The following is a 25025-nucleotide window of genomic DNA, read 5'->3' on the forward strand; positions in this document are numbered from 1 at the left end:
TGAGACAACATGATAGCCTTACTATATAGCAGATTACCCACTTGTCTAGTAATCTACCTCTGGAAATAACAATAACGCTACCAAATTAGCAACACCAGATACCAGTTTTTGACATTTAACGTCTTCACGGATGATTAAAAGAGAGACGAAAGACTCCATTGTGATATGATATGTTTACAGTTAATGAGCCTCAGTGAAATGTTCACTGTGTAGCAAAAGGTGGTATGGTACATTAAGATTATTTTACACAAAGAAAACATTTGTTGCATGCAAATTGTTTTTTTATTAGTTCGAAATACACTTAATAAGATATTCGTTTCTAAAATATAGATGCACGAAGAAAAATTTCATTAAAAACTATAAACACTGTTTGTTTCGACTAAAGGTTTTTAGTACATATAATTCGATAGAAAAAAAAAGAATTAAAAGGAGAATTTCGAGCAATATAAACTGGACTATCGGGTACCTTTCTAGAACAGATAGTAATTATAATAGTGTGAAATTTCAGCTCACACAATATCGAGAAGTGTAATACGTTAATTACAAGAACCGGCACACAATGTTATATCATCAATTGCAATATCACCATTATTACCAGACCTTCCTTTCGTAGCCTCAAACTCAATCTGAAAAAAATATCAATGTAGAAAATATTATTTCGAGAATTTTGTTTAGGTTTACAAGTATTTAATAATAATTGTCATTCACACTTTATGTTCTTTTGAATAAGTTGAAAAATATTTTATGTTATCTATTTTTTTTCTCGCAAAAAATAATTTATTGACGTGATTTGAATGTTTCAGTTAGTCGCTTTTTTACATTCTGATTAGTTTGAATGTATTTGCGTACTTTAGTTGGAAAATTATAGAATTATGACAAATTCACATTTCAACCTTGTTTTAATTGACACAAATTTAACATTGAAAAGTCTAATTGTATATATCATACGATAAGATCGTTTACTAATGTTTGTACCAATATATGGCAACATCAAGAGAGTAACCATAGTTTACCAAGTAAAGAATATAATAGTTTCTTTTAATTTCGTTTGATGAGTAACTGTTTGAGCTTTTGACAAGAGAGTTTTCGTTTTAATGTTTCCTTGGAGTTTGGTATTTTTTTATTTATCTCTTGATGTCTTGCTATGTATACACTTAATTTTGTTGCATGCGTCAAGGATAAATCGTGTTACAGAAAAATGTCGTCTTTCATAAATTCACTCTAGTATAAAGGGCAAATGTGTCATCAACGAAAGTAAATAGACAGTTTATATTCATTAGTGTTACTAATAACACTTTTAAGGGTCAGAACTCCTAAACGACTGAAGTAAAAATGGTCAACCCTATTAATGACCTTCACTTTAATACCAGCTACAACATATCCAAATTCGAAATTCATTGGTGTGATAACTCTGAAGCTTGTGCATGGAAATTAGCCTGTTCTAATCAATCAAAGACCACACAATACAAATTCTGACAAACAAACGTGGAAATAATTAAAATAGAACTTGACATTCATTGTAGTATACGAAACAACATATAACAGCGCATTTAAGAGTAATGTGTGAACGGTTAGAAATTTATCACATGCAAAATCTTGCAGCTGCTTGTCCGTCTGTTCAGCAAACGTATTCCCTACTTAGAATCCGAATCTTCGGTGAGAAGAGAGTTCTATGTCAGAAGCCTTACAAATAAATTTTAAGCCCGAACTGGCTTTAAAATAATGTCATTGACGAGTGTTTTGTTTTATGGCAGTGTAATATAAACATGTTTTGAATTTTGTGCTTGATCAACTCTTTGTAAACTATATCCTGGTTGAGATTCTTCTTACACCTCACGTTGTGAGCAAGGATTACAGATTGAATATATAAAGTGTCAGTGCTTAAATTGATTAGCCCACAAAATCGCAATTAAACTTCACAAACGGACAAATGAATGTGTATTTAAAGTTTACTCTGGTATGAAAAATTTGAAGGAAGAACTTCTATTCTGATTATATACTTACAACAATGCCTAGGTCTATATTTCCAGTAATATCCACACTACCTTTTATCCATTGATTTCCTTGATTTCCGGACCGAGTCCAAGGAATGGACCACCAGCTCGAGTTGCGTTTTTGTGAGTACACTTTTAATTTTCCGATATTTTGGCCATACATGTGATAATAAAATCTGAGGCAATAGGAAGAAGCTGAAATAAACACAATAATTATTAGACAAGTGAGATATGTAATTCATTTTCAAAATAATGGAAATATGAAGTTTATACAAATGAACAGGGAAATTAAAGAACCCTTTGATAATAACTGACATAACCTTTGATAATAACTGACATAACCTTTGCCCATACATTGTTCCTGGGCAAACAAAATCTCACCATATTCACAAGTCTAAAGACACACAAATTCTAAAAGGTTCAACTGGTTCAAATTTCTTGGGAATATGCTCATCTGCATATTATGTGCTAATGAACTACAATGTTTCAATTTTTTGTTTAAAAGTTTTAAATAACTAGTCATTTCTATAGGTATGTATTATAATTAACAACAAAAAAATCAGAATGTACTGTTGCAAAAACATAACTGTCCTAAATGTGGCTGTTGGTAATATTAAGTATACCTTATAACTGAATACATGTAAAATGTGTAAGAAAAAATGATTAGACAATAATTTCCGACCATATTTGTATCAAAATCGTCATTTAGGTTTGTTGGAATTTTATAGATATTACATTATCTCCTTGACAATACCAACATATTAGTTGTTATTTCATTTACTTTAGTTTGTGCGTCTTATGTATTTGAAGTTTATTCGTCAAAAAATCGATCACAGACATCATGTGTTTCAATATCCTTGAATTCATTACATGACGTCACATAGTATATCGGTTTTTAGATATTCTAAAAATAACCGTGGGATATGCTTTTGCCGGTCAATATGCTTTTTGCTATCCGCCGTTTTCTCTCTTCCTTCGAAAATATAGTTTAACATGTGAATATCCCTAAACGAATAAAATTTGTTAAAATATACGAATTAATAATATTACATAACATTGATGAATAAAAATATCAATAGCGTTACTAAATAATGTCATTGCTGTTACCAGCATGCACGAGTTTGTGTGAAATATTGGTATAGGTAATACATTAAAGTATTAAAACATTGTTAGAAGAAGTATTGTACTTTATAAATAATATGATATATCAGTTGTTTAACATTAACAAAAACCCAAACAAAACTAGCTTATTGTCCTGATATATTCAATGGTGGTACTAAACTGGTCAATGATATTACTTTATCAAAGTAGTCTCACCATTGACAGTAACACTAATGACGTACAGGTGAATTTTTAATAATGATAAGTGCTCTCTTTACCTATTTTATATGTTGTTCATTGTGCATGTTTTTTAAACCAATATTTTTTAATAAATCAAAGTTTATGAAATCTTTCGGAAAATGATTTTTTAATAAGGATATTCCATGAACACTAATTTCATTTATGATATAGCCTAACTACTTATAGAGATTTTCAACTTACTTCTAACATAGATTTTTGGTCTTGTACATTACATGCTTACAGGTAAAATTGCCAGCGGAGAAACAATGGTACATACTAAAATCAATTTATTTGTTTTCTGGCTCACCAGTGGCTTCTTTTTATTGAAAGGTTTTATTTTAATAGATATAAGAGGATGAGGTATGCATGCCAATGAGACAACTCTCTTTCAAGTCACAATTTGTAAAAGTAAACCATTATAGGACAAAGTACGGTCTTCACCACGAAGCCTTAGCTCACACCGAACAGAAAGATATAAAGGGGCTCCAAAATGACATGTAAAATAACAGAACAGATAGCAGATGACAATCATGCTGTTACAATAGATAAGCAACATTAGGGTCAAAGGGGTTAAAGTAGAAAAGTCGAAAAAATTCCAACTGCATCGGAAATCAAGAGATAAGAGTATCTGATAATTTTAAATCGACAGTGGTATGTAAAAGATATTGAGAATGGAAATTGGGAATATGTCAAAGGGACAACAACACGACCGAAACGCAGATAATGGACGTAGGCCACCAATTTGTCTACAACACAGCGAAACAATCATATCGCTCTGATACACTCCATTATCTTGCATATTATAAGAGCATAAACCTGAAGCAAGAGGATGCATTATATTGTCTTCACACGACACTAAAGACAACATAAAAGCTACTTACCAGAAAACAATAGTGCAGTTGAATACTAATAACAAAAATACTTATGTAATTGAATGTAAAGTTTTCACATATATTAGTGAATGTCTTTAATACTTACAGAACAGGTTAGTATTCCTTGAGCTCAAAAAGGCATAAGAGTCCTGTCCTTGACCATCTACCTCAATATAGGCATATTGGTTACCACTGTGTGCAGCCGAAGGACCAGTGTTTGTGGTAAATGTTGAGCCCTGTATTGCAATGAAATTGATAATATTATGAAAAATAAAATGTTTTTTGTTTGTTGTCATGTTTTACAGTCCCTCTTTGGTGTGTCCTTCACACGATTATTTATACATCACAAGAATACATACATGCTTACAGGTAAAATTGCCAGCGGAGAAACAATGATACATACTAAAATCAATTTATTTGTTTTCTGGCTCACCAGTGGCTTCTTTTTATTGAAAGGTTTTATTTTAATAGATATAAGAGTATGAGGTATGAATGCCAATGAGAAAACTCTCTTTCAAGTCACAATTTGTAAAAGTAAACCATTATAGGACAAAGTACGGTCTTCACCACGAAGCCTTAGCTCACACCGAACAGCAAGATATAAAGGGGCTCTAAAATGACATGTTAAATCACAGAACAGATAGCAGATGACAATCATGCTGTTACAATAGATAAGCAACATTAGGGTCAAAGGGGTTAAAGTAGAAAAGTCGAAAAAATTCCAACTGCATCGAAAATAAAGTGATAAGAGTATCTGATAATTTAAATCGACAGTTGTATATAAATGAAATTGAGAATGGAAATTGGGAATATGTCAAAGGGACAACAACACGACCGAAACGCAAGTTTTCAAACATGTAACAACTATACAGTCCACTCAAGAATGTTTTAAAGGAATAAACTATGCCTTTGCTATGATAATTCTGCAAATGATAAATTATTCGAATTATTGTATGTAACATGTGTATGTATGTAATCAAACTTTTTAGAATTTACTGTGTAAAAAAGATAATGTGATGTGTATATGTTACCGGGAATTTGTAAAATCAGGGATTTTGTAAAATCACTGAAATTTCAGGGAACTTGTAAAATCACTGAACTGATTGTTGATTTTATGAAATCTCTGATTTTGAGTAGTGACTTTATAAAATCCCTGAAATAATTAAGATCTTTGTTACAGATTCACTGATTAAATTCAGGGAATTTGTAAAATAAATTCATTCACTTTTATAAGAATTTCTGTGAAAAAAAGACCATCTTGTTGTTACATGAAAATGTGTTGTAATATTAAAATTTGCTGCCTACAATGGAAAAGAACTATCAAACTGAAAGTAGACAAATTTTGGACGGACAAGACCTTAATAGAATCTGAAAGAAAATCTAGCTTAAAATTCATGAATACGGAAAACTTCGAGATCAATAAACATCACCAAGTCTGGAAAATATAGCATTTGCCTCGTTTTGAACTTAGAAAAGCAATAATCAAGACTAGAATGATAACTGGAACATACATACTTCAGGCAGATCGACATAAATTCACTCCATATACCGTAAATCCAATTTGCCAATTATGTCAAACTGCCAATGAAGACATAACTCATTTCTTTACAACATGTCCCATACTCAGTACTATGAGAGAAAAATCTTTCCTTAATGTAAGAAAAGAGATCACTGATAAAATCACTCCAGCAAAACGGAAGTGCACCTTCATGAACAAAACTGCAATTATAGTACAATTGATAATAGACTGTTCAAAATACAAGGAGTTGTTTGATAGCTGTGAAAAATTCATGGAAAACATTGAAAACAAAACTAGAAACATGTTATTTCAAATGCACATAGAGAGACTGAAAATTTTAGACAACTAATAGAAACACATAATGTGCATATATATAGTTATATAAAGATACATATATCATAAAGTGGAAGAACTGACAACCAAATGAGAAAAATTATTATCATAAGTAACATATATATAGTACCAACACAGAGTCTGTCATTTAATAATTGTAAGAATCTCATAAAAGATCACTCCTATCCTCAACAGCCTTATATATACACTTATTTTATGGTGCCTATCATAATATAACCTTTTTAAATCTATTGATGGTGGCAAAACAAGTTTTTATAACTTTTTAAAGATCTTAATATATATTGATCATGAAGTACATATAACATTCCACTGAGAAAATCTGCCTTTCTAGATTTTATTAAATTCTTACATCTTTTCAGATTTTATAAAATTCTAACATCTTAACCCATTATTATTTTAATACATATATCTAATTAAATAAAACCTCCTTTTAATGTATATGTTATGCATATTAAAAAGCAAATTCAAATGAAACATAATTTTAAATATAAATAAAACTAAGTCACATACTTAAATGAATATACTTGTATGGTAGAATACTTTGTAATAAAAAGGTCTGCAGCAAACACGCAGCAGGTCTGATTCAAACACGCAGGAGAAAGATTCATTTGCATAAAAATGTTTGCAGCAGGTCTGCCGCAAACACTCATTTGCATATAAATGTTTGCAGCAGGTCTGCAGCAAACACTCATTTGCATGGTAAATTGTTTGCATCCGACCTGCAGCGTATTTGCAGCAAACATGCTGCAAACACCGACTCTGTGTTCGCTGCAAGTCTGCAGCAAGTTTGCAGCAGACCTGCAGCAACTATTTGCAGGAGGCTGATTTTTTCGGTAAGGGTATACGTATTAAACGTATTCTGAGAAAGGACATTAAAATTAAAAAAAATAAAAAACCATACCAAAACCAAAACAACTGTAATATTTCTTTCTGTCTCTGAAGAAATAACACAAAAATGTAATGCACACTGAATAACCCGCGTAGCTTGTTAACTCAGATGTGCACCACATTTTATATGTTAGTTCGAATAAACAAATAAAATATTAAAGTGATTTCTTATAATATAATTCTTTATTCTATTTAAACCAGTGTAAACAATGAAAAAACGTTGATGACGTGATGGTCACATGACGTAATGATGTCTAGGAGTTAATAAACAAAACAACGCCAGCCAATCAGAAGACGCATTTCATCAAAAAATAAATTATATGTAGAAAAATATCCATTATTCATTTGCTTCTAAACAAAACTTACAGATTTATATAAAGTCCAGTCGAATTCGTCTTCGTCATTAGTATTTTCGAATGCACATGTTTGTCCTTGTTCAAATCCACATTCAATGACTGAAGAAAAAAAGGCAACATAAAGTTGTTTGACACAGAATGCTTAGCTCAATCAATAAGATACATTTTGACCCTCGCTTTTATTATATCCTTCTTTTGAAATATTGAGTTCAGAGTCAATTTGTATGAATAGAAAGCAGATAAAATCAATTCGTTGCTACAATTCCTTTTTTTTCAAATCGAACTAGCCATAATAACCTTGCAAAGATGCATGTATTCCAGATAACTATGTATAAGCAGCTAATAAATATACCGTTGGAACATGTAGGAACTGTTGGAGTAGTTGTTGGAGTAGTTGTTGTGGTCGGCGTGGTTGTAGTGGTCGGAGAAGTTGTTGTAGTCGGAGTAGTTGTTGTCGTTGGAGTAGTTGTTGTGGTCGGAGTAGTTGTTGTGGTTGGAGTTGTTGTTGTAGTCGGAGTAGTTGTTGTCGTTGGAGTAGTTGTTGTGGTCGGAGTAGTTGTTGTGGTTGGAGTAGTTGTTGTGGTTGGAGTACAAGAACCGGTACACAATGTTATATCATCAATTGCAATATCACCGTTATTACCAGAACCTCCTTTCGAAGCCTCGATATCAATCTGAAAAATATATCAATGTAGAAAATATCATTTCCAGAATTTTGTTTAGGTTAACAAGTATTTAAAAATAATGGTCATTCAGACTATATGTTCTTTTTGATAAGTTGAAATCCATTTTATGTCATCTATTTTTTCGCACAAATAATTCATTGACGAGTTTTGAATGTTTCAGTTAGTCGCTAAATGTAATTGATATTTTACATTCTGATAAGTTTGAAATGTATTTGCGTACTTTTTTGGAAAATTATAGAATTATGATAATTTCACAATCTAACCTTGTTTTAATTGACACACATTTTGGAGTAGGTCCAGTAAGACTCCTTTTTGGCCCCAAAATATAGCAGTTTTACAAAACTGTTAAAATTTAAACTTTGAGTTATTTATTGGACAGTAGAATGCCTCTGCTACATAAATATTAACTGTTTTTGACAATATAATGCACATATATCGCGTACAAACACCATTAAGTCATGTTAAATTACTGAAACGCGATTTTTCACAATTCTAGCAATTCAGTTAAATTTTATACGGTTTTCGTGTAAATTGAAAGTGGCCGCATTCGTGTTCATTATTAATATTGAAATGTAAGTTGTATTTCATGATAATACATAATGTATATAAAGGTTGAGGATGCGGTCACTTTCATTTTTGACAAAAAATATCTGAAAAGTGACATTTTTCGGAATATTTGGTAAATATTTTATAATTGAGCTTGAATCGGACCGTTTCTAATGACTTAATCAGATAAAATCTTTCACATAAACTAATTGATTCAGATGAAATAGACACTAAAGTGTTTAAAAAGTGGTCAAAATCTTTCGTAAGATGAATCTGAAATTTGAAGCCACAATTGGTCCTTACCGGACCTACTTCTTTAACATTGAAGATTCAAATTGTATATATCATACGATAAAATCGTTTAGTAATGTTTGTTCCAATAAATGGCTACATCAAGAAATAAATCATGGTTTACCAAGTAAAGAATATTATAGTTACTCTTAATTTTGTTTGATGAGAAACTGTTTGGGCTTTTGACAAGAGAGTTTCCGTTTTAATGTTTCCTTAGAGTTTGGTATTTTTTTATTTATCTCTTGATGTCTTGCTATGCATACACTTAATTTTGTTGCATGCGTCAAGGATAAATCGTGTTACACAAAAAGTCTTTCATACATTCAATTTATTATAAAGGGCAAACATGTCATCAACGAAAGTTATATAGATAGTTTATATTCATTAGTGTAACTAATAAAATTTTTAGGGCCATAACTCCTAAACAACTGAAGTAAAAATGGTCAACCCTGTTAATGATCTTCACTTTGTTCCCAGCTACAACATATTAAATTCGAAATTCATTGGTGTGATAACTCTGAAGCTTATGCATGCAATTGCCATGTTCTAATAAATCAAAGACCATATAATACAAATTCTGACAAACAAACATGGAAATCACTAACATAGATCTTGACTTTCATTGAAGTATACGAAACAACATATAACAGCGCATTTAAGAGCAATGTGTGAACAGATAGAAATTGATCACATGCAAAATCTTGCAACTACTTGTCCGTCTGTTCAGCAAAAGTATTCTCTACTTAGAACCGGAATCCTCGGTGAGGAGGGAGTTCTATGACAGAAGCCTTACAAATAAATTTCAAGCCCGAACTGGCTTTAAAATAATGTCATTGACGAGTTTTATGTTTATGGCAGTGTAATATAAACATGTTTTGAATTTTTGCTTTATCAAAACTTTGTAAACAATATCCTGTTTGAGATTTTTCTTCAACCTCATGTGGTGAGCAAGGATTACATATTAAGTATATACATTTTTTGTAGAACAGAAGAGGTACTACTTCATCATTCTTATTTTTTCTCGTTGAAGTGTCCTATGCTCATTTTGTATTTCCTCATAGATATTAGATACTTTGACACTCGAACCCTTTTTTTTATTTTTTAAATATTCTTTCATTTCGCTCAAATGTCTATTGCTGCAAATAAGATACAGAAGGCACAAGCCAATTAATATCAAATAACAACAAACAACGGCAGTGCCAAAATCTACAATCATTATGATGCCATCGATATGCAATATAAATAGAGCCTCACTGCTAAGAACCGACTGGGTGATTGTTCTTTTATTTGGGACAAACATTTGATTTAGATGAAGTTCTAATATTTTTACTACTTTTTCTATAATATACTGATGGAATTATTGAAAATTGCTAGTTTATTTATATTAGAATCAGAATAATCAATTTGGGAAAAATATTTGTACCATATATAGTCCAAATATTTGTTAACACTGACAGTCCAATTTAACATTTGATTCTTGATAGCAATGTTCGAAGTCCAGTGTCAACGATAAGGTTTTATTCATAGAATAATACGCCTACACAATATATGTGAAATTTTTCAAACGGACAAATGAATGTGTATTTTAAGTTTACTCTGGTAGGAAAAATTTGAAGAAAGAACAGATTTTCTGATTATATACTTACAACAATGCCTGACGTTATATTACCAGTAATATCCACACTGGCTTTTATCCATTGATTTCCTTGATTTCCGGACCTAGTCCAAGGTTTGGACCACCAGTTCGAGTTGCGTGTTTGTGAGTACACTGCTAGATATCCGATATGTTGGCCATACATGTGATAATAAAACCTGAGGCAAAACGAAGAAGCTGAAATAAAAATAATAAGTATTTGACAAGTAAGATATGTTATTCATTATCATAACAATTGAAATATGAAGTTTATACAAATGAACAGGGACATTAAAAAAACCTTTGAGAATAACTGAGATATCCTTCTCATATAAATTGTCACTGGGACAACAAAATCTCACCATCTTCTTAAGTCCGAAGACATACAACTTCTAAGCGGTTCAACTGGTACAAATTTCTTGTGAATATGCTTATCAGCATATTATGTGCTAATGACTACAACGTTTCAATTTGTTGTTTAAAAGTTTTAAATAACTAGTCATTTCTATAGGTATGCATTATACTTGACCAAAAAATCATAACTGTTGCAAAAACATAACTGTCCTAACTGTGGCTGTTGGTAATATTAAAGTATACATTAAAATTGAATACATGTAAAATGTGTAGACTAAATTTTTAGATAATGGCTTATCTTCCTATACGTCATAAAACAAATTACAATTGTTAATAAAACATAAAGATTATTCCATTTCTATAAAGTAACACCTCTGGCTCCTAAGTAATTACAATGGCACAAAGTATTACCATTGAAAACACAGTTCAATTATAGTTTTAATAAAGTACTTACCTGAAACAAAGAACACTTAGCAAAATAAAAAAAATATATATATATAACACAATATTGATCAATAAAAATAACTAAAGTGTTACTAAATAGTGTCATTGCTGTTACCAGCATGCACGTTTTTGTGTGAATCATTGGTATAGGTTATACATTAAAGTATTACAATATTGTTATAAGAAGTTTTGTATTTTATAAATGATATGATATATCAGTTGTTTAACATTAACAAAAACCCACTCAAAACTAGCTTATTGTCCTGATATATTTAATGGTGGTACTAAACTGGTCAATGATATTACTTTCTCAAAGTAGTCTCACCATTAACAGTAACACTAATGACGTACAGGTGAATTTTTAATAATGATAAATGCACTCTTCACCTATTTTATATGTTGTTCATTGTGCATGTTTCTGCAACCAATATCTTTTAATAAATCGAAGTTTATGAAATCTTTTGGAAAATGATTTTTTTTAAGGATACACCATGAACATTTATTTCATTTATTATATAGCTTAACTACTTATAGAGAATTTAAACTTATTGCAACATAGTTTTTTGGGTTGTCTATATTACATGCTTACAGGTAAAATTGACAGGGGAGAAACAATGATACACAATAAAATCAATTTGTTTTCTGGTTCACCAGTGGCTTCTTTTTTATGAAAGGTTTAATTATAATATATATATGAAGATGAGGTATGAATGCAAATGAGACAATCCTCTCTCAAGTCACAATTTGTAAAGGTAAACCATTATAGGTCAAAGTACGGTCTTCAATACGGAGCCTTAGCTCACACCGAGCAGCAAGCTATAAAAGGGCTCTAACATGACATGTCACAACACAGATCGAGATAGCAGATTGCAATCACGCTGTTACAATAGATAAGCAACATTAGGGTCAAAGGGGAAAAATCGAAAAAATTCCAACTGCATCGGAAATAAAGAGATAGAGTATCTGATAATTTTTAAATCGACAGCTGTATATAAATGATCTTGAGAATGGAAATTGGGAATATCTCAAAGTGACAACAACATGACTTAAACGCAGATAATGGACGTAGGCCACCAATTTGTCTTCAATACAGCGAAACAATCATATCGCTCTGATACACCCCATTATCTTGCATATTATAAGAGCACAAACCTAAAGCAAGAGGATGCATTATATCGTCTTCATACAACACTAAAGACAACATGAAAGCTACTTACTAGAAAACAATAGTGCAGTTGAATACTTAAAAAGAAAAAATACTTACATAGTTTAATATAAAAATTTAACATATATAAATGAATAATTCTTTTATGATTTGCATATCTATAAATACTTAAATTGAATTGGTCAAGTAGAATTTTTTTAAAGTTTACACTTCGATAAAACCATGTTTCCGAAACTTCTTTTGTAATCTATTCATACGCGATACACAAGCTTGCAGTGATCCCGAGATTTTCAGCAAACTGAGATTTAAAAACAATTGCATAACAGTTGTGATCATTCTAGTGCATATATAACAAAAAAAGAAATAAATTAAATGCACTAAAGCTTCGAAAATGTATAAAAATAAAATTTAATAAAATGTCGCGAAATTTCATGTAGGATTTGGCGAATTTACGTCATGGCAACCCACGACGTCATACGAATAGAACTCTTCAAGGGAAAGATTATTTCGTTACGTGTACGCTTCAAATTCGGAAACATTTAAAAGTCAATTAAAATGAAGTTTTTGAGGAAGTTGCTATTTCATTTAAGATTCTGATGTATTTATCGGACGTGTCATTGTGCTTTTGATGGTAAATATATTTAGTAGCCATTAACAAAAAAAAAGTTTATTAAATATCACAAATGATTGGCTGAAGAATTATAAGGATTAAACACATTTTTTCTAGAGGTTATTGATGTGTAAACCGGGGCTCTTACTAACAAAAATACTTATGTAATTGAATGTAAAGTTTTCACATATATTAGTGAATGTCTTTAATACTTACAGAACAGGTTAGTATTCCTTGAGCTCAAAAAGGCATAAGAGTCCTGTCCTTGACCATTGACCTCAATATAGGCATATTGGTTACCACTATGTGCAGACGAAGGACCAGTGTCTGTGGTAGATGTTGAGCCCTGTATTGCAATAAATTTAACATGAAAAGTAAAATTGTGTTTGTTGTCATTTTTTACAGTTCCCTCTTTGATTTGTCGTTCACTGGATTATTTGTACAACACAATAAAACATTTCAGCGGCTGATATAATACAATAGTTTGTTCGTCATAAGAAAACATTTCATTGATTACTATACCACATTACTTCGTTCGTTACAAGAAAACAGTTTATTGATTCTATAACAATATACTTGTGTGTTCGACACATGAAGGTATTTCAGTGATTGCTTAATAGCAATACTTTCTGTATTATCTGATTTCGATACCAATAAGTTTTTATATCATGTTGGACAAGAATATCATACGCCGATGATGTTATTGTATTATTATCAATTAATGCATGGGTTTATATTTTGGAAAAATATCCAATTTCAATAAAAACTAGTAGTTGTTGCACATAAATGACACAACGACATTCATAAATCTAATAAAAATAGCAGAACTATGTGATATAATTAAGGCATAACTGTAATATTTCTTTCTGTTTTTGAAGAAATAAAATGTAACATAATAATGTAATGCACACTGAATAATCCGCATTGCATGTTAGTTAAGGTGTGCACCACATTTTTTTATGTTAAATCGAATAAACAAATAAAATATTAAAGTGGTTTCTTATAATTAAATTTTTAATTCCATTTTAAACCAGAGTAAACAATGAAAAAATGTTGATGTCGTCATGGTCACATGACTAAATGATGTCTAGGAGTTGATAAACAAAAAAAAACGCCAGCCAATTAGAAGACGCATTACCATTACATCAAAATTAAATTATGCGTAGAGAAACATTCATTTTTCATTTGCATCTAAACAAAACTTACAGATTTATATAAAGTCCAGTTGAAATCGTCGCCATTAGTATTTTCGAATGCACATGTTTGTCCTTGCTCAAATCCACATTCAATGACTGAAGAGAAAAAAGGCAAACATAAAGTCTGTGTAATTTTTTTTTCGTGAAATCCCTCCCTCCCCAGTATTTGATCAACTGTTTGAAACCGAATGCTTGGCTCAATCAACAAAATATATTTTGACCCGCACTTTTATTTTTTCCTTCTTTTGAAATATTGAGTTCAGAATCAATTTTTATGAATAGAAAGCAGATAAGATCAACTCGTTGCTAAACCTCCGTTTTTCTTTTAAATCGAACTAGACATAATATCCTTGCAGATATTCATGTTTTCCAGTTAAATACGTATTAGCTGATTATAAATATACCTTTGGAACATGTAGGAGCTGGTGTCGAAGTGGTCGAAAGAAATGTTGTTGTGGTCGGAACAGTTGTTGTGGTCGGAGAAGTTGTAGTCGTCGGAGTTGTTGATGTGGTCGAAGTAGTTGTAGTGGTCGGAGTAGTTGTTGTGGACGAAGTTGTTGTTGTGGTCGGAGTAGTTGTTGTGGTCGGAGTAGTTGTAGTTGTCGGAGTGGTTATTGTAGTCGGAGTAGTTGTTGTAGTCGAAGTAGTTGTTGTAGTTGGAGTAGTTGTTGTGGTAGGAGTGGTTGTTGTAGTCGGAGTAGTTGTTGTAGTCGAAGTAGTTGTTGTAGTTGGAGTAGTTGTTGTGGTAGGAGTAGTTGTTGTAGTCGGAGTGGTCGTTGTGGTCGGAGTAGTTGTTGTGGTCGGAGTTGTTGTTGTGGTCGGAGTAGTTGTAGTTGTCGGAGTGGTTGTTGTAGTCGGAGTAGTTGTTGTAGTCGAAGTAGTTGTTGTAGTTGGAGTAGTTGTTGTAGTCGGAGTGGTCTTTGTGGTCGGAGTAGTTGTTGTGGTCGGAGTTGTTGCTGTAGTCGGAGTAGTTGTAGTTGTCGGAGTGGTTGTTGTAGTCGGAGTAGTTGTTGTAGTCGAAGTAGTTGTTGTAGTTGGAGTAGTTGTTGTGGTAGGAGTAGTTGTTGTAGTCGGAGTGGTCGTTGTGGTCGGAGTGGTCTGTGTGGTTGGAGTAGTTGTTGTGGTCGGAGTTGTTGTTGTGGTCGGAGTAGATGTAGTTGTCGGAGTGATTGTTGTAGTCGGAGTAGTTGTTTTAGTTGGAGTAGTTGTTGTGGTAGGAGTAGTTGTTGTAGTCGGAGTGGTCGTTGTGGTCGGAGTAGTTGTGGTCGGATTAGTTGTTGTAGTCGGAGTGGTCGTTGTGGTCGGAGTAGTTGTTGTGGTCGGAGTAGTTGTAGTTGTCGGAGTAGTTGTTGTAGTCGGAGTGGTTGTTGTGGTCGGAGTAGTCGTTGTGGTCGGAGTGGTTGTTGAGGTCAGAGTAGTTGTTGTGGTCGGAAGAGTTGTTGTGGTGGTCGGAGTAGTTGTTGTGGTTTGTGTAGTTAGAGCGGGTGTTGGCAGAGGACTTGCTGTAAAATTTACACACATTGAAGTTAGAATAGAAATGTTTTTTTCATAATAAAATCAGATCAATGAGGTAAGAGTAAAGCCCAAATTAGCAAAAAGGAATGACATTTCCCTTCTAAAAGTTTTTTGTATCTGTTTTAGGAAAATTGCCATCACAGACCATAACTTCTGTATGTAGTCAACTCACAACTCGGCCATACTAGTTAATTGGAAGATTTTGTCCAATATGTCTTTTCTTCTGTTAAAAATATATATCTTTATTTTAAAGCTTTCAAAATGAAAGTTGCACGTTGAATTATTCATGGATCTTTTCTTGTCTTGTTTTGACATTCAAAATCACTGTCTTTCTGTTATAATATTTGAGATAGAATTCACAATGTTTGTTTAATACAAAAATCGGAATCATTCTTGTCTACCTCTACAAGTAGTCGTATTACAGTATTGTAAATCTTATTATTGTTAACAGTTTCTCCCTTTCTGAAGCGATATTCACGTTTTGTAAAACAGAAGTTGTATATTACCCATATCATTAGCCTTGTTTGCCATGCTTGTTTGCAAGCGTGGTTATCAGACATATTTTCTTCGAATCTAAATACCCAATAATGGTATGACAAATCTGTGTTTAAATTTGATGAAGTAGTTTCAGAGGATATTATTTTTGAAATTGAACAGACGACAAACAGTGATTTAGGAAAAGTATAACAAAAAGCAGGTTAAAGTTTATTTTTCTTTTAAAAAAACATACTGTTTAACATGACCTAGTATTCTGAAGGTATATCAAATGCATTTCAATGCCACTTGGTTGGCAGACACTGATACTTGGATTAGTTGACACATTACACTAAGACAAAAAGTGTGGGTTACAGATGTCTTTTAATAGTTTACAATGTACAGTTTACATAGACTACCAATTTAAAGATTGAAACGTTTTGAAGAACGTGTTAAACCATTTCAAAGACATCATATATAATGTCAAAGGACCACAAAGTCTGTAGAAGTATATCAACTAGAAAGAAACTAACTAACTAATTAAAGGTATATTTAACAAATATCCAGTTTGAATAATGAAGCTTTTCATAGCAAATATGGAAGCATGTATGTACATATATATATATATATATATATACAACTCGTCTAAACATCAACCCAACAATGTTAGATCTGTAAATTTGCTTTCGCAAATTTTTGGTTCTTCCCTCGTCGGGATTCGAACCCATGCTACTGTGATATCGTGACACCAAATCGCCTGCACTGCAGCCGTCCCGCTAGACCACACGACCACCTGGGCTCTCAAAAAAAAGAGCTTTCGGTGGCCATATGTTACCTTTCCACGTCAGTTTTAATCTAGCGGCGTACTACAGTACATGATATATAAGGCATGAAGATGTTATTGTTACAGATCAGCTAAATTATCTATAGTAAAGGATCCTACAAATTAATGTAAGATACAGTCACAGAAAATAATTATATTCATAAGTACGTCTGAGTCAGTGACAACCCTACAACAGATGTATCCATCGGATCGCCATCAATGATGGTGATACATGGCTGTGTACATAATGTATATACAACTCGTCTAAACATCAACCCAACAATGTTAGATCTGTAAATTTGCTTTCGCAAATTTTTGGTTCTTCCCTCGTCGGGATTCGAACCCATGCTACTGTGATATCGTGACACCAAATCGCCTGCACTGCAGCCGTCCCGCTAGACCACACGACCACCTGGGCTCTCAAAAAAAAGAGCTTTCGGTGGCCATATGTTACCTTTCCACGTCAGTTTTAATCTAGCGGCGTACTACAGTACATGATATATAAGGCATGAAGATGTTATTGTTACAGATCAGCTAAATTATCTATAGTAAAGGATCCTACAAATTAATGTAAGATACAGTCACAGAAAATAATTATATTCATAAGTACGTCTGAGTCAGTGACAACCCTACAACAGATGTATCCATCGGATCGCCATCAATGATGGTGATACATGGCTGTGTACATAATGTATATACAACTCGTCTAAACATCAACCCAACAATGTTAGATCTGTAAATTTGCTTTCGCAAATTTTTGGTTCTTCCCTCGTCGGGATTCGAACCCATGCTACTGTGATATCGTGACACCAAATCGCCTGCACTGCAGCCGTCCCGCTAGACCACACGACCACCTGGGCTCTCAAAAAAAAGAGCTTTCGGTGGCCATATGTTACCTTTCCACGTCAGTTTTAATCTAGCGGCGTACTACAGTACATGATATATAAGGCATGAAGATGTTATTGTTACAGATCAGCTAAATTATCTATAGTAAAGGATCCTACAAATTAATGTAAGATACAGTCACAGAAAATAATTATATTCATAAGTACGTCTGAGTCAGTGACAACCCTACAACAGATGTATCCATCGGATCGCCATCAATGATGGTGATACATGGCTGTGTACATAATGTATATACAACTCGTCTAAACATCAACCCAACAATGTTAGATCTGTAAATTTGCTTTCGCAAATTTTTGGTTCTTCCCTCGTCGGGATTCGAACCCATGCTACTGTGATATCGTGACACCAAATCGCCTGCACTGCAGCCGTCCCGCTAGACCACACGACCACCTGGGCTCTCAAAAAAAAGAGCTTTCGGTGGCCATATGTTACCTTTCCACGTCAGTTTTAATCTAGCGGCGTACTACAGTACATGATATATAAGGCATGAAGATGTTATTGTTACAGATCAGCTAAATTATCTATAGTAAAGGATCCTACAAATTAATGTAAGATACAGTCACAGAAAATAATTATATTCATAAGTACGTCTGAGTCAGTGACAACCCTACAACAGATGTATCCATCGGATCGCCATCAATGATGGTGATACATGGCTGTGTACATAATGTATATACAACTCGTCTAAACATCAACCCAACAATGTTAGATCTGTAAATTTGCTTTCGCAAATTTTTGGTTCTTCCCTCGTCGGGATTCGAACCCATGCTACTGTGATATCGTGACACCAAATCGCCTGCACTGCAGCCGTCCCGCTAGACCACACGACCACCTGGGCTCTCAAAAAAAAGAGCTTTCGGTGGCCATATGTTACCTTTCCACGTCAGTTTTAATCTAGCGGCGTACTACAGTACATGATATATAAGGCATGAAGATGTTATTGTTACAGATCAGCTAAATTATCTATAGTAAAGGATCCTACAAATTAATGTAAGATACAGTCACAGAAAATAATTATATTCATAAGTACGTCTGAGTCAGTGACAACCCTACAACAGATGTATCCATCGGATCGCCATCAATGATGGTGATACATGGCTGTGTACATAATGTATATACAACTCGTCTAAACATCAACCCAACAATGTTAGATCTGTAAATTTGCTTTCGCAAATTTTTGGTTCTTCCCTCGTCGGGATTCGAACCCATGCTACTGTGATATCGTGACACCAAATCGCCTGCACTGCAGCCGTCCCGCTAGACCACACGACCACCTGGGCTCTCAAAAAAAAGAGCTTTCGGTGGCCATATGTTACCTTTCCACGTCAGTTTTAATCTAGCGGCGTACTACAGTACATGATATATAAGGCATGAAGATGTTATTGTTACAGATCAGCTAAATTATCTATAGTAAAGGATCCTACAAATTAATGTAAGATACAGTGTGGTCTAGCGGGACGGCTGCAGTGCAGGCGATTTGGTGTCACGATATCACAGTAGCATGGGTTCGAATCCCGACGAGGGAAGAACCAAAAATTTGCGAAAGCAAATTTACAGATCTAACATTGTTGGGTTGATGTTTAGACGAGTTGTATATACATTATGTACACAGCCATGTATCACCATCATTGATGGCGATCCGATGGATACATCTGTTGTAGGGTTGTCACTGACTCAGACGTACTTATGAATATAATTATTTTCTGTGACTGTATCTTACATTAATTTGTAGGATCCTTTACTATAGATAATTTAGCTGATCTGTAACAATAACATCTTCATGCCTTATATATCATGTACTGTAGTACGCCGCTAGATTAAAACTGACGTGGAAAGGTAACATATGGCCACCGAAAGCTCTTTTTTTTGAGAGCCCAGGTGGTCGTGTGGTCTAGCGGGACGGCTGCAGTGCAGGCGATTTGGTGTCACGATATCACAGTAGCATGGGTTCGAATCCCGACGAGGGAAGAACCAAAAATTTGCGAAAGCAAATTTACAGATCTAACATTGTTGGGTTGATGTTTAGACGAGTTGTATATACATTATGTACACAGCCATGTATCACCATCATTGATGGCGATCCGATGGATACATCTGTTGTAGGGTTGTCACTGACTCAGACGTACTTATGAATATAATTATTTTCTGTGACTGTATCTTACATTAATTTGTAGGATCCTTTACTATAGATAATTTAGCTGATCTGTAACAATAACATCTTCATGCCTTATATATCATGTACTGTAGTACGCCGCTAGATTAAAACTGACGTGGAAAGGTAACATATGGCCACCGAAAGCTCTTTTTTTTGAGAGCCCAGGTGGTCGTGTGGTCTAGCGGGACGGCTGCAGTGCAGGCGATTTGGTGTCACGATATCACAGTAGCATGGGTTCGAATCCCGACGAGGGAAGAACCAAAAATTTGCGAAAGCAAATTTACAGATCTAACATTGTTGGGTTGATGTTTAGACGAGTTGTATATACATTATGTACACAGCCATGTATCACCATCATTGATGGCGATCCGATGGATACATCTGTTGTAGGGTTGTCACTGACTCAGACGTACTTATGAATATAATTATTTTCTGTGACTGTATCTTACATTAATTTGTAGGATCCTTTACTATAGATAATTTAGCTGATCTGTAACAATAACATCTTCATGCCTTATATATCATGTACTGTAGTACGCCGCTAGATTAAAACTGACGTGGAAAGGTAACATATGGCCACCGAAAGCTCTTTTTTTTGAGAGCCCAGGTGGTCGTGTGGTCTAGCGGGACGGCTGCAGTGCAGGCGATTTGGTGTCACGATATCACAGTAGCATGGGTTCGAATCCCGACGAGGGAAGAACCAAAAATTTGCGAAAGCAAATTTACAGATCTAACATTGTTGGGTTGATGTTTAGACGAGTTGTATATACATTATGTACACAGCCATGTATCACCATCATTGATGGCGATCCGATGGATACATCTGTTGTAGGGTTGTCACTGACTCAGACGTACTTATGAATATAATTATTTTCTGTGACTGTATCTTACATTAATTTGTAGGATCCTTTACTATAGATAATTTAGCTGATCTGTAACAATAACATCTTCATGCCTTATATATCATGTACTGTAGTACGCCGCTAGATTAAAACTGACGTGGAAAGGTAACATATGGCCACCGAAAGCTCTTTTTTTTGAGAGCCCAGGTGGTCGTGTGGTCTAGCGGGACGGCTGCAGTGCAGGCGATTTGGTGTCACGATATCACAGTAGCATGGGTTCGAATCCCGACGAGGGAAGAACCAAAAATTTGCGAAAGCAAATTTACAGATCTAACATTGTTGGGTTGATGTTTAGACGAGTTGTATATACATTATGTACACAGCCATGTATCACCATCATTGATGGCGATCCGATGGATACATCTGTTGTAGGGTTGTCACTGACTCAGACGTACTTATGAATATAATTATTTTCTGTGACTGTATCTTACATTAATTTGTAGGATCCTTTACTATAGATAATTTAGCTGATCTGTAACAATAACATCTTCATGCCTTATATATCATGTACTGTAGTACGCCGCTAGATTAAAACTGACGTGGAAAGGTAACATATGGCCACCGAAAGCTCTTTTTTTTGAGAGCCCAGGTGGTCGTGTGGTCTAGCGGGACGGCTGCAGTGCAGGCGATTTGGTGTCACGATATCACAGTAGCATGGGTTCGAATCCCGACGAGGGAAGAACCAAAAATTTGCGAAAGCAAATTTACAGATCTAACATTGTTGGGTTGATGTTTAGACGAGTTGTATATACATTATGTACACAGCCATGTATCACCATCATTGATGGCGATCCGATGGATACATCTGTTGTAGGGTTGTCACTGACTCAGACGTACTTATATATATATATATATATATATATAGGTCTGTAACAATAACATCTTCATGCCTTTTATATCATGTACTGTAGTACGCCGCTAGATTAACACTGACGTGGAAAGGTAACACATGGCCAGCGAAAGCTCTTTTATTGAGAGCCCAGGTGGTCGTGTGGTCTAGCGGGACGGCTGCAGTGCAGGCGATTTGGTGTCACGATATCACAGTAGCATGGGTTCGAATACCGGCAAGGGAAGAACCAAAATTTCGCAAATTTACAGATCTAACATTGTTGGGTTGATGTTTAGACGAGTTGTATATATATATATATATATATATATATATATATACGAGTCCTAATTGAAAACTACGTTCAAACCTATGATTGCGTTGGATAAAAACCGCAATTTTTATACATGTGCATGTTAAACAAATTTCGTTGTAGAAGGGTCTAAAAACAGCACAAACAACATTTTCCAAAAGACCAAAAAAGTGAAAAAGTATATTTAAACAAAACGCATTTGACTAACAGGTCGAACAACTGATGTTCTTTAACCCTGCTGACTGCCATTGGCGATTGCCAAATAAAATTGATCACAAGATGTAACAAAATGGATCTTAAAATAAATTCAATACTTAACAGAAAAACTTTTTAAACTTGTGGCCGCGATGTTATGCCACAAACATTCGGTGTCAATATATTTTAGTACACCAGATCCGGATTTCGAAAATAAATGTCTCTTCAGTGATGTTAGGGATCGACACGTTATTTGGAAGGCCATATAAAGAGTATCATCATTTTTAGAAAAAGTACCCTCATTTTTAGATAAAATCTTGAATTTAAAGAGTCAATATAGGATGAACGGATCATATAAACCGGAGGGAAAGTATGATACAAAAGCCAAACAAAAAAATATAAACGAGTCTAAATTGAAAACTACGTTCAAACATACAACTCGTCTAAACATCAACCCAACAATGTTAGACCTGTAAATTTGCTTTCGCAAATTTTTTTGTTCTTCCCTCGCCGGGATTCGAACACATGCTACTGCGATATCGTGACACCAAATCGCCTGCACTGTAGCCGTCCCGCTAGACCACACGACCCCCTGGGCTTCACATATATATATATATATAATGTCTAAAAATAGCAAAAATCAACATTCAAACTTTTTATCAATGGATCAATTAGTGTGTTTTAGTTATATTCTTAGACATTTATATATATATTCGTTGTTCGTTTTTAAAAGTTTTCGGGATTTAATCTCGATTGGAACGTTATTTCATCACAACGTTCCAATCGAAATTAAATTCCGAAAACTTTTAATAACGAACAATTACGGAACGTCACAAACCTCCTAAACAACGTCGCCCATAACGACACCATATCAGTTATCCTGAAAAATTCCAATAGAAGGATGAAATCGATTGAATGGAACTGTTAACTTTTTAACTTATTTAACTTTTTTATTTTAAGAATATATATATATATATATATATCAAAACAATTATCTAGGCCAAACTAAAACGGGTAAATTAACATGATAATGACATTCCAGGCATGATACCAATTGTGGCAGCCTTAAATGTGTCAAGTCTATCCTTTACTATTTATTTACCTATAATTACAATACAGCTGATATATTACAAATGAGATACAATATAGATTCGGTTATTATGCATTCCCTCTAGCTTAGTTTAATACATGCCACATTTCTTTTGATTAATATGCACCAGATGAGCTTTAAAAATGATATGGTCCGAGACCATAGTTATTTCTTAGTGCATTTGTTTTCGACAATAAATGAAAATTTAAAAAATCCAACCTGCACTTTCTTCATTATATTTATTAAGTGTGTTGTTCCACGTTAAGGACAAATTATGTCAAATTTATGGAAAACTTCATCAGCTCTAATTCAAAATATGAACAATTTTATTCTTCAGGGTCTACAAATCTTTTGACAGCTTCCGAAATGCTTTTTTTCCATTGTTAGCTGGACCAAATCATTACTTGACTTTTACATTCGTGACCTTAATTATTTAATAGTGTAATTTCTTCACCCTTCTTGCTATTTAAAGCATAAAATATGAAAAAATAAATTTGGAAGGGGAAAAAATGGCAATAACATACTGTCCATAGTAGGGACCATATTTGTGGTGAATTAAAATCAAAGGACAATAACTGTGTACTCAACCTAAAATAGTTGGATCCTTTTCTGATAAAGAATTCATACTAACCACAGGTGCCAGGAACCAAGAAAATACCATCTAGAGCCATTTCTACCATATAGGGAATCCCTATGGTTCCGTTAACTATAATCTGTGAGGAATAATAATTCTGTCAAATGTTTTTATCATCGATTCTTTAAGAACAGAAAAAGAAATGCAAAACCTCTAAATGTATCCAGAAATTAAAAAAATCAATAAGCTTGAATCGCCACCTTCAGCAAGCAACATGCAACATTAAAATAGTACACAGCATTTGCATATTGTGATCGCTAAGAGATTGTTACAAGGTATGATCCTGTCAGAACGTGTTTATAAAAATTGGGAACACACAGCTTTGAGGATTCAATAGACACTATGAGGACATATTGATTATTTACAGATATGTTCGAACTGATAAAATTTGTCTATTTAAAGTCCCATTGTTTCTTTTTGAAATAATTAACTCTTTCGAAAGTGGATACACTAGTTTTTTAACGGTTCCTTTCACTTATTAGTGTAAATCTTATCTTCCTCATAACATAGGTATTCGGATGATGCGAAATATGTATCATTACTGCCAAGTATGCGAACAGTCAGAATTATACGTCCACTAGATCTATACAAATGCTATATATTATCATAAAAAGTGTTAAACGTAACGAATCTATAGCACAAACTCTTTCATAATTGAAATTAAAAAAAGGGATGTGTCTATTGTACATGAATGCCCCATCCGCACGAACGGTCGAACGGACGCACATATCAGAAATATGATGCAAATCTACAAAACAAACAAAACTAAATGTATGACAAAAAATCGATCACGTCTTTTATTTTTAATTATTATTCAGTGTGACTGTCTTGTTTATAAGGTTAGTGCATTCCTTCACGAGTTGCTGATGACAGTTGGATCAGGTTCAGATGTGTGTTGGTTTTAGAAAACATATATAGGGTTTAAACATTATCTATCAACAAT

The 25025-nt window shown here is 33.7% G+C and overlaps 1 protein-coding gene across 1 annotated transcript in view; it reads right to left on the reverse strand.

Annotated features, from left to right (window-relative positions):
- Positions 1 to 318: 318 nt before the first annotated feature.
- The window catches only part of LOC134706932 (mucin-2-like), a 38086-nt gene continuing 13379 nt past the window's right edge, over positions 319 to 25025 (reverse strand). The window contains exons 11-20 of the mRNA XM_063566304.1: positions 24080 to 24161; positions 14654 to 15751; positions 14260 to 14345; positions 13270 to 13399; positions 10494 to 10678; positions 7677 to 7998; positions 7335 to 7423; positions 4314 to 4443; positions 2005 to 2189; positions 319 to 626 (exon numbers count right to left, since the gene is read on the reverse strand). Coding sequence (XP_063422374.1) covers positions 537 to 626; positions 2005 to 2189; positions 4314 to 4443; positions 7335 to 7423; positions 7677 to 7998; positions 10494 to 10678; positions 13270 to 13399; positions 14260 to 14345; positions 14654 to 15751; positions 24080 to 24161 — 2397 coding nt within the window. The 3' untranslated portion in view covers positions 319 to 536. The remainder of the gene's footprint in view (positions 627 to 2004; positions 2190 to 4313; positions 4444 to 7334; positions 7424 to 7676; positions 7999 to 10493; positions 10679 to 13269; positions 13400 to 14259; positions 14346 to 14653; positions 15752 to 24079; positions 24162 to 25025) is intronic.

The sequence above is a fragment of the Mytilus trossulus genome, chromosome 2, assembly GCF_036588685.1.
Source record: "Mytilus trossulus isolate FHL-02 chromosome 2, PNRI_Mtr1.1.1.hap1, whole genome shotgun sequence".
Taxonomy (NCBI): domain Eukaryota; kingdom Metazoa; phylum Mollusca; class Bivalvia; order Mytilida; family Mytilidae; genus Mytilus; species Mytilus trossulus.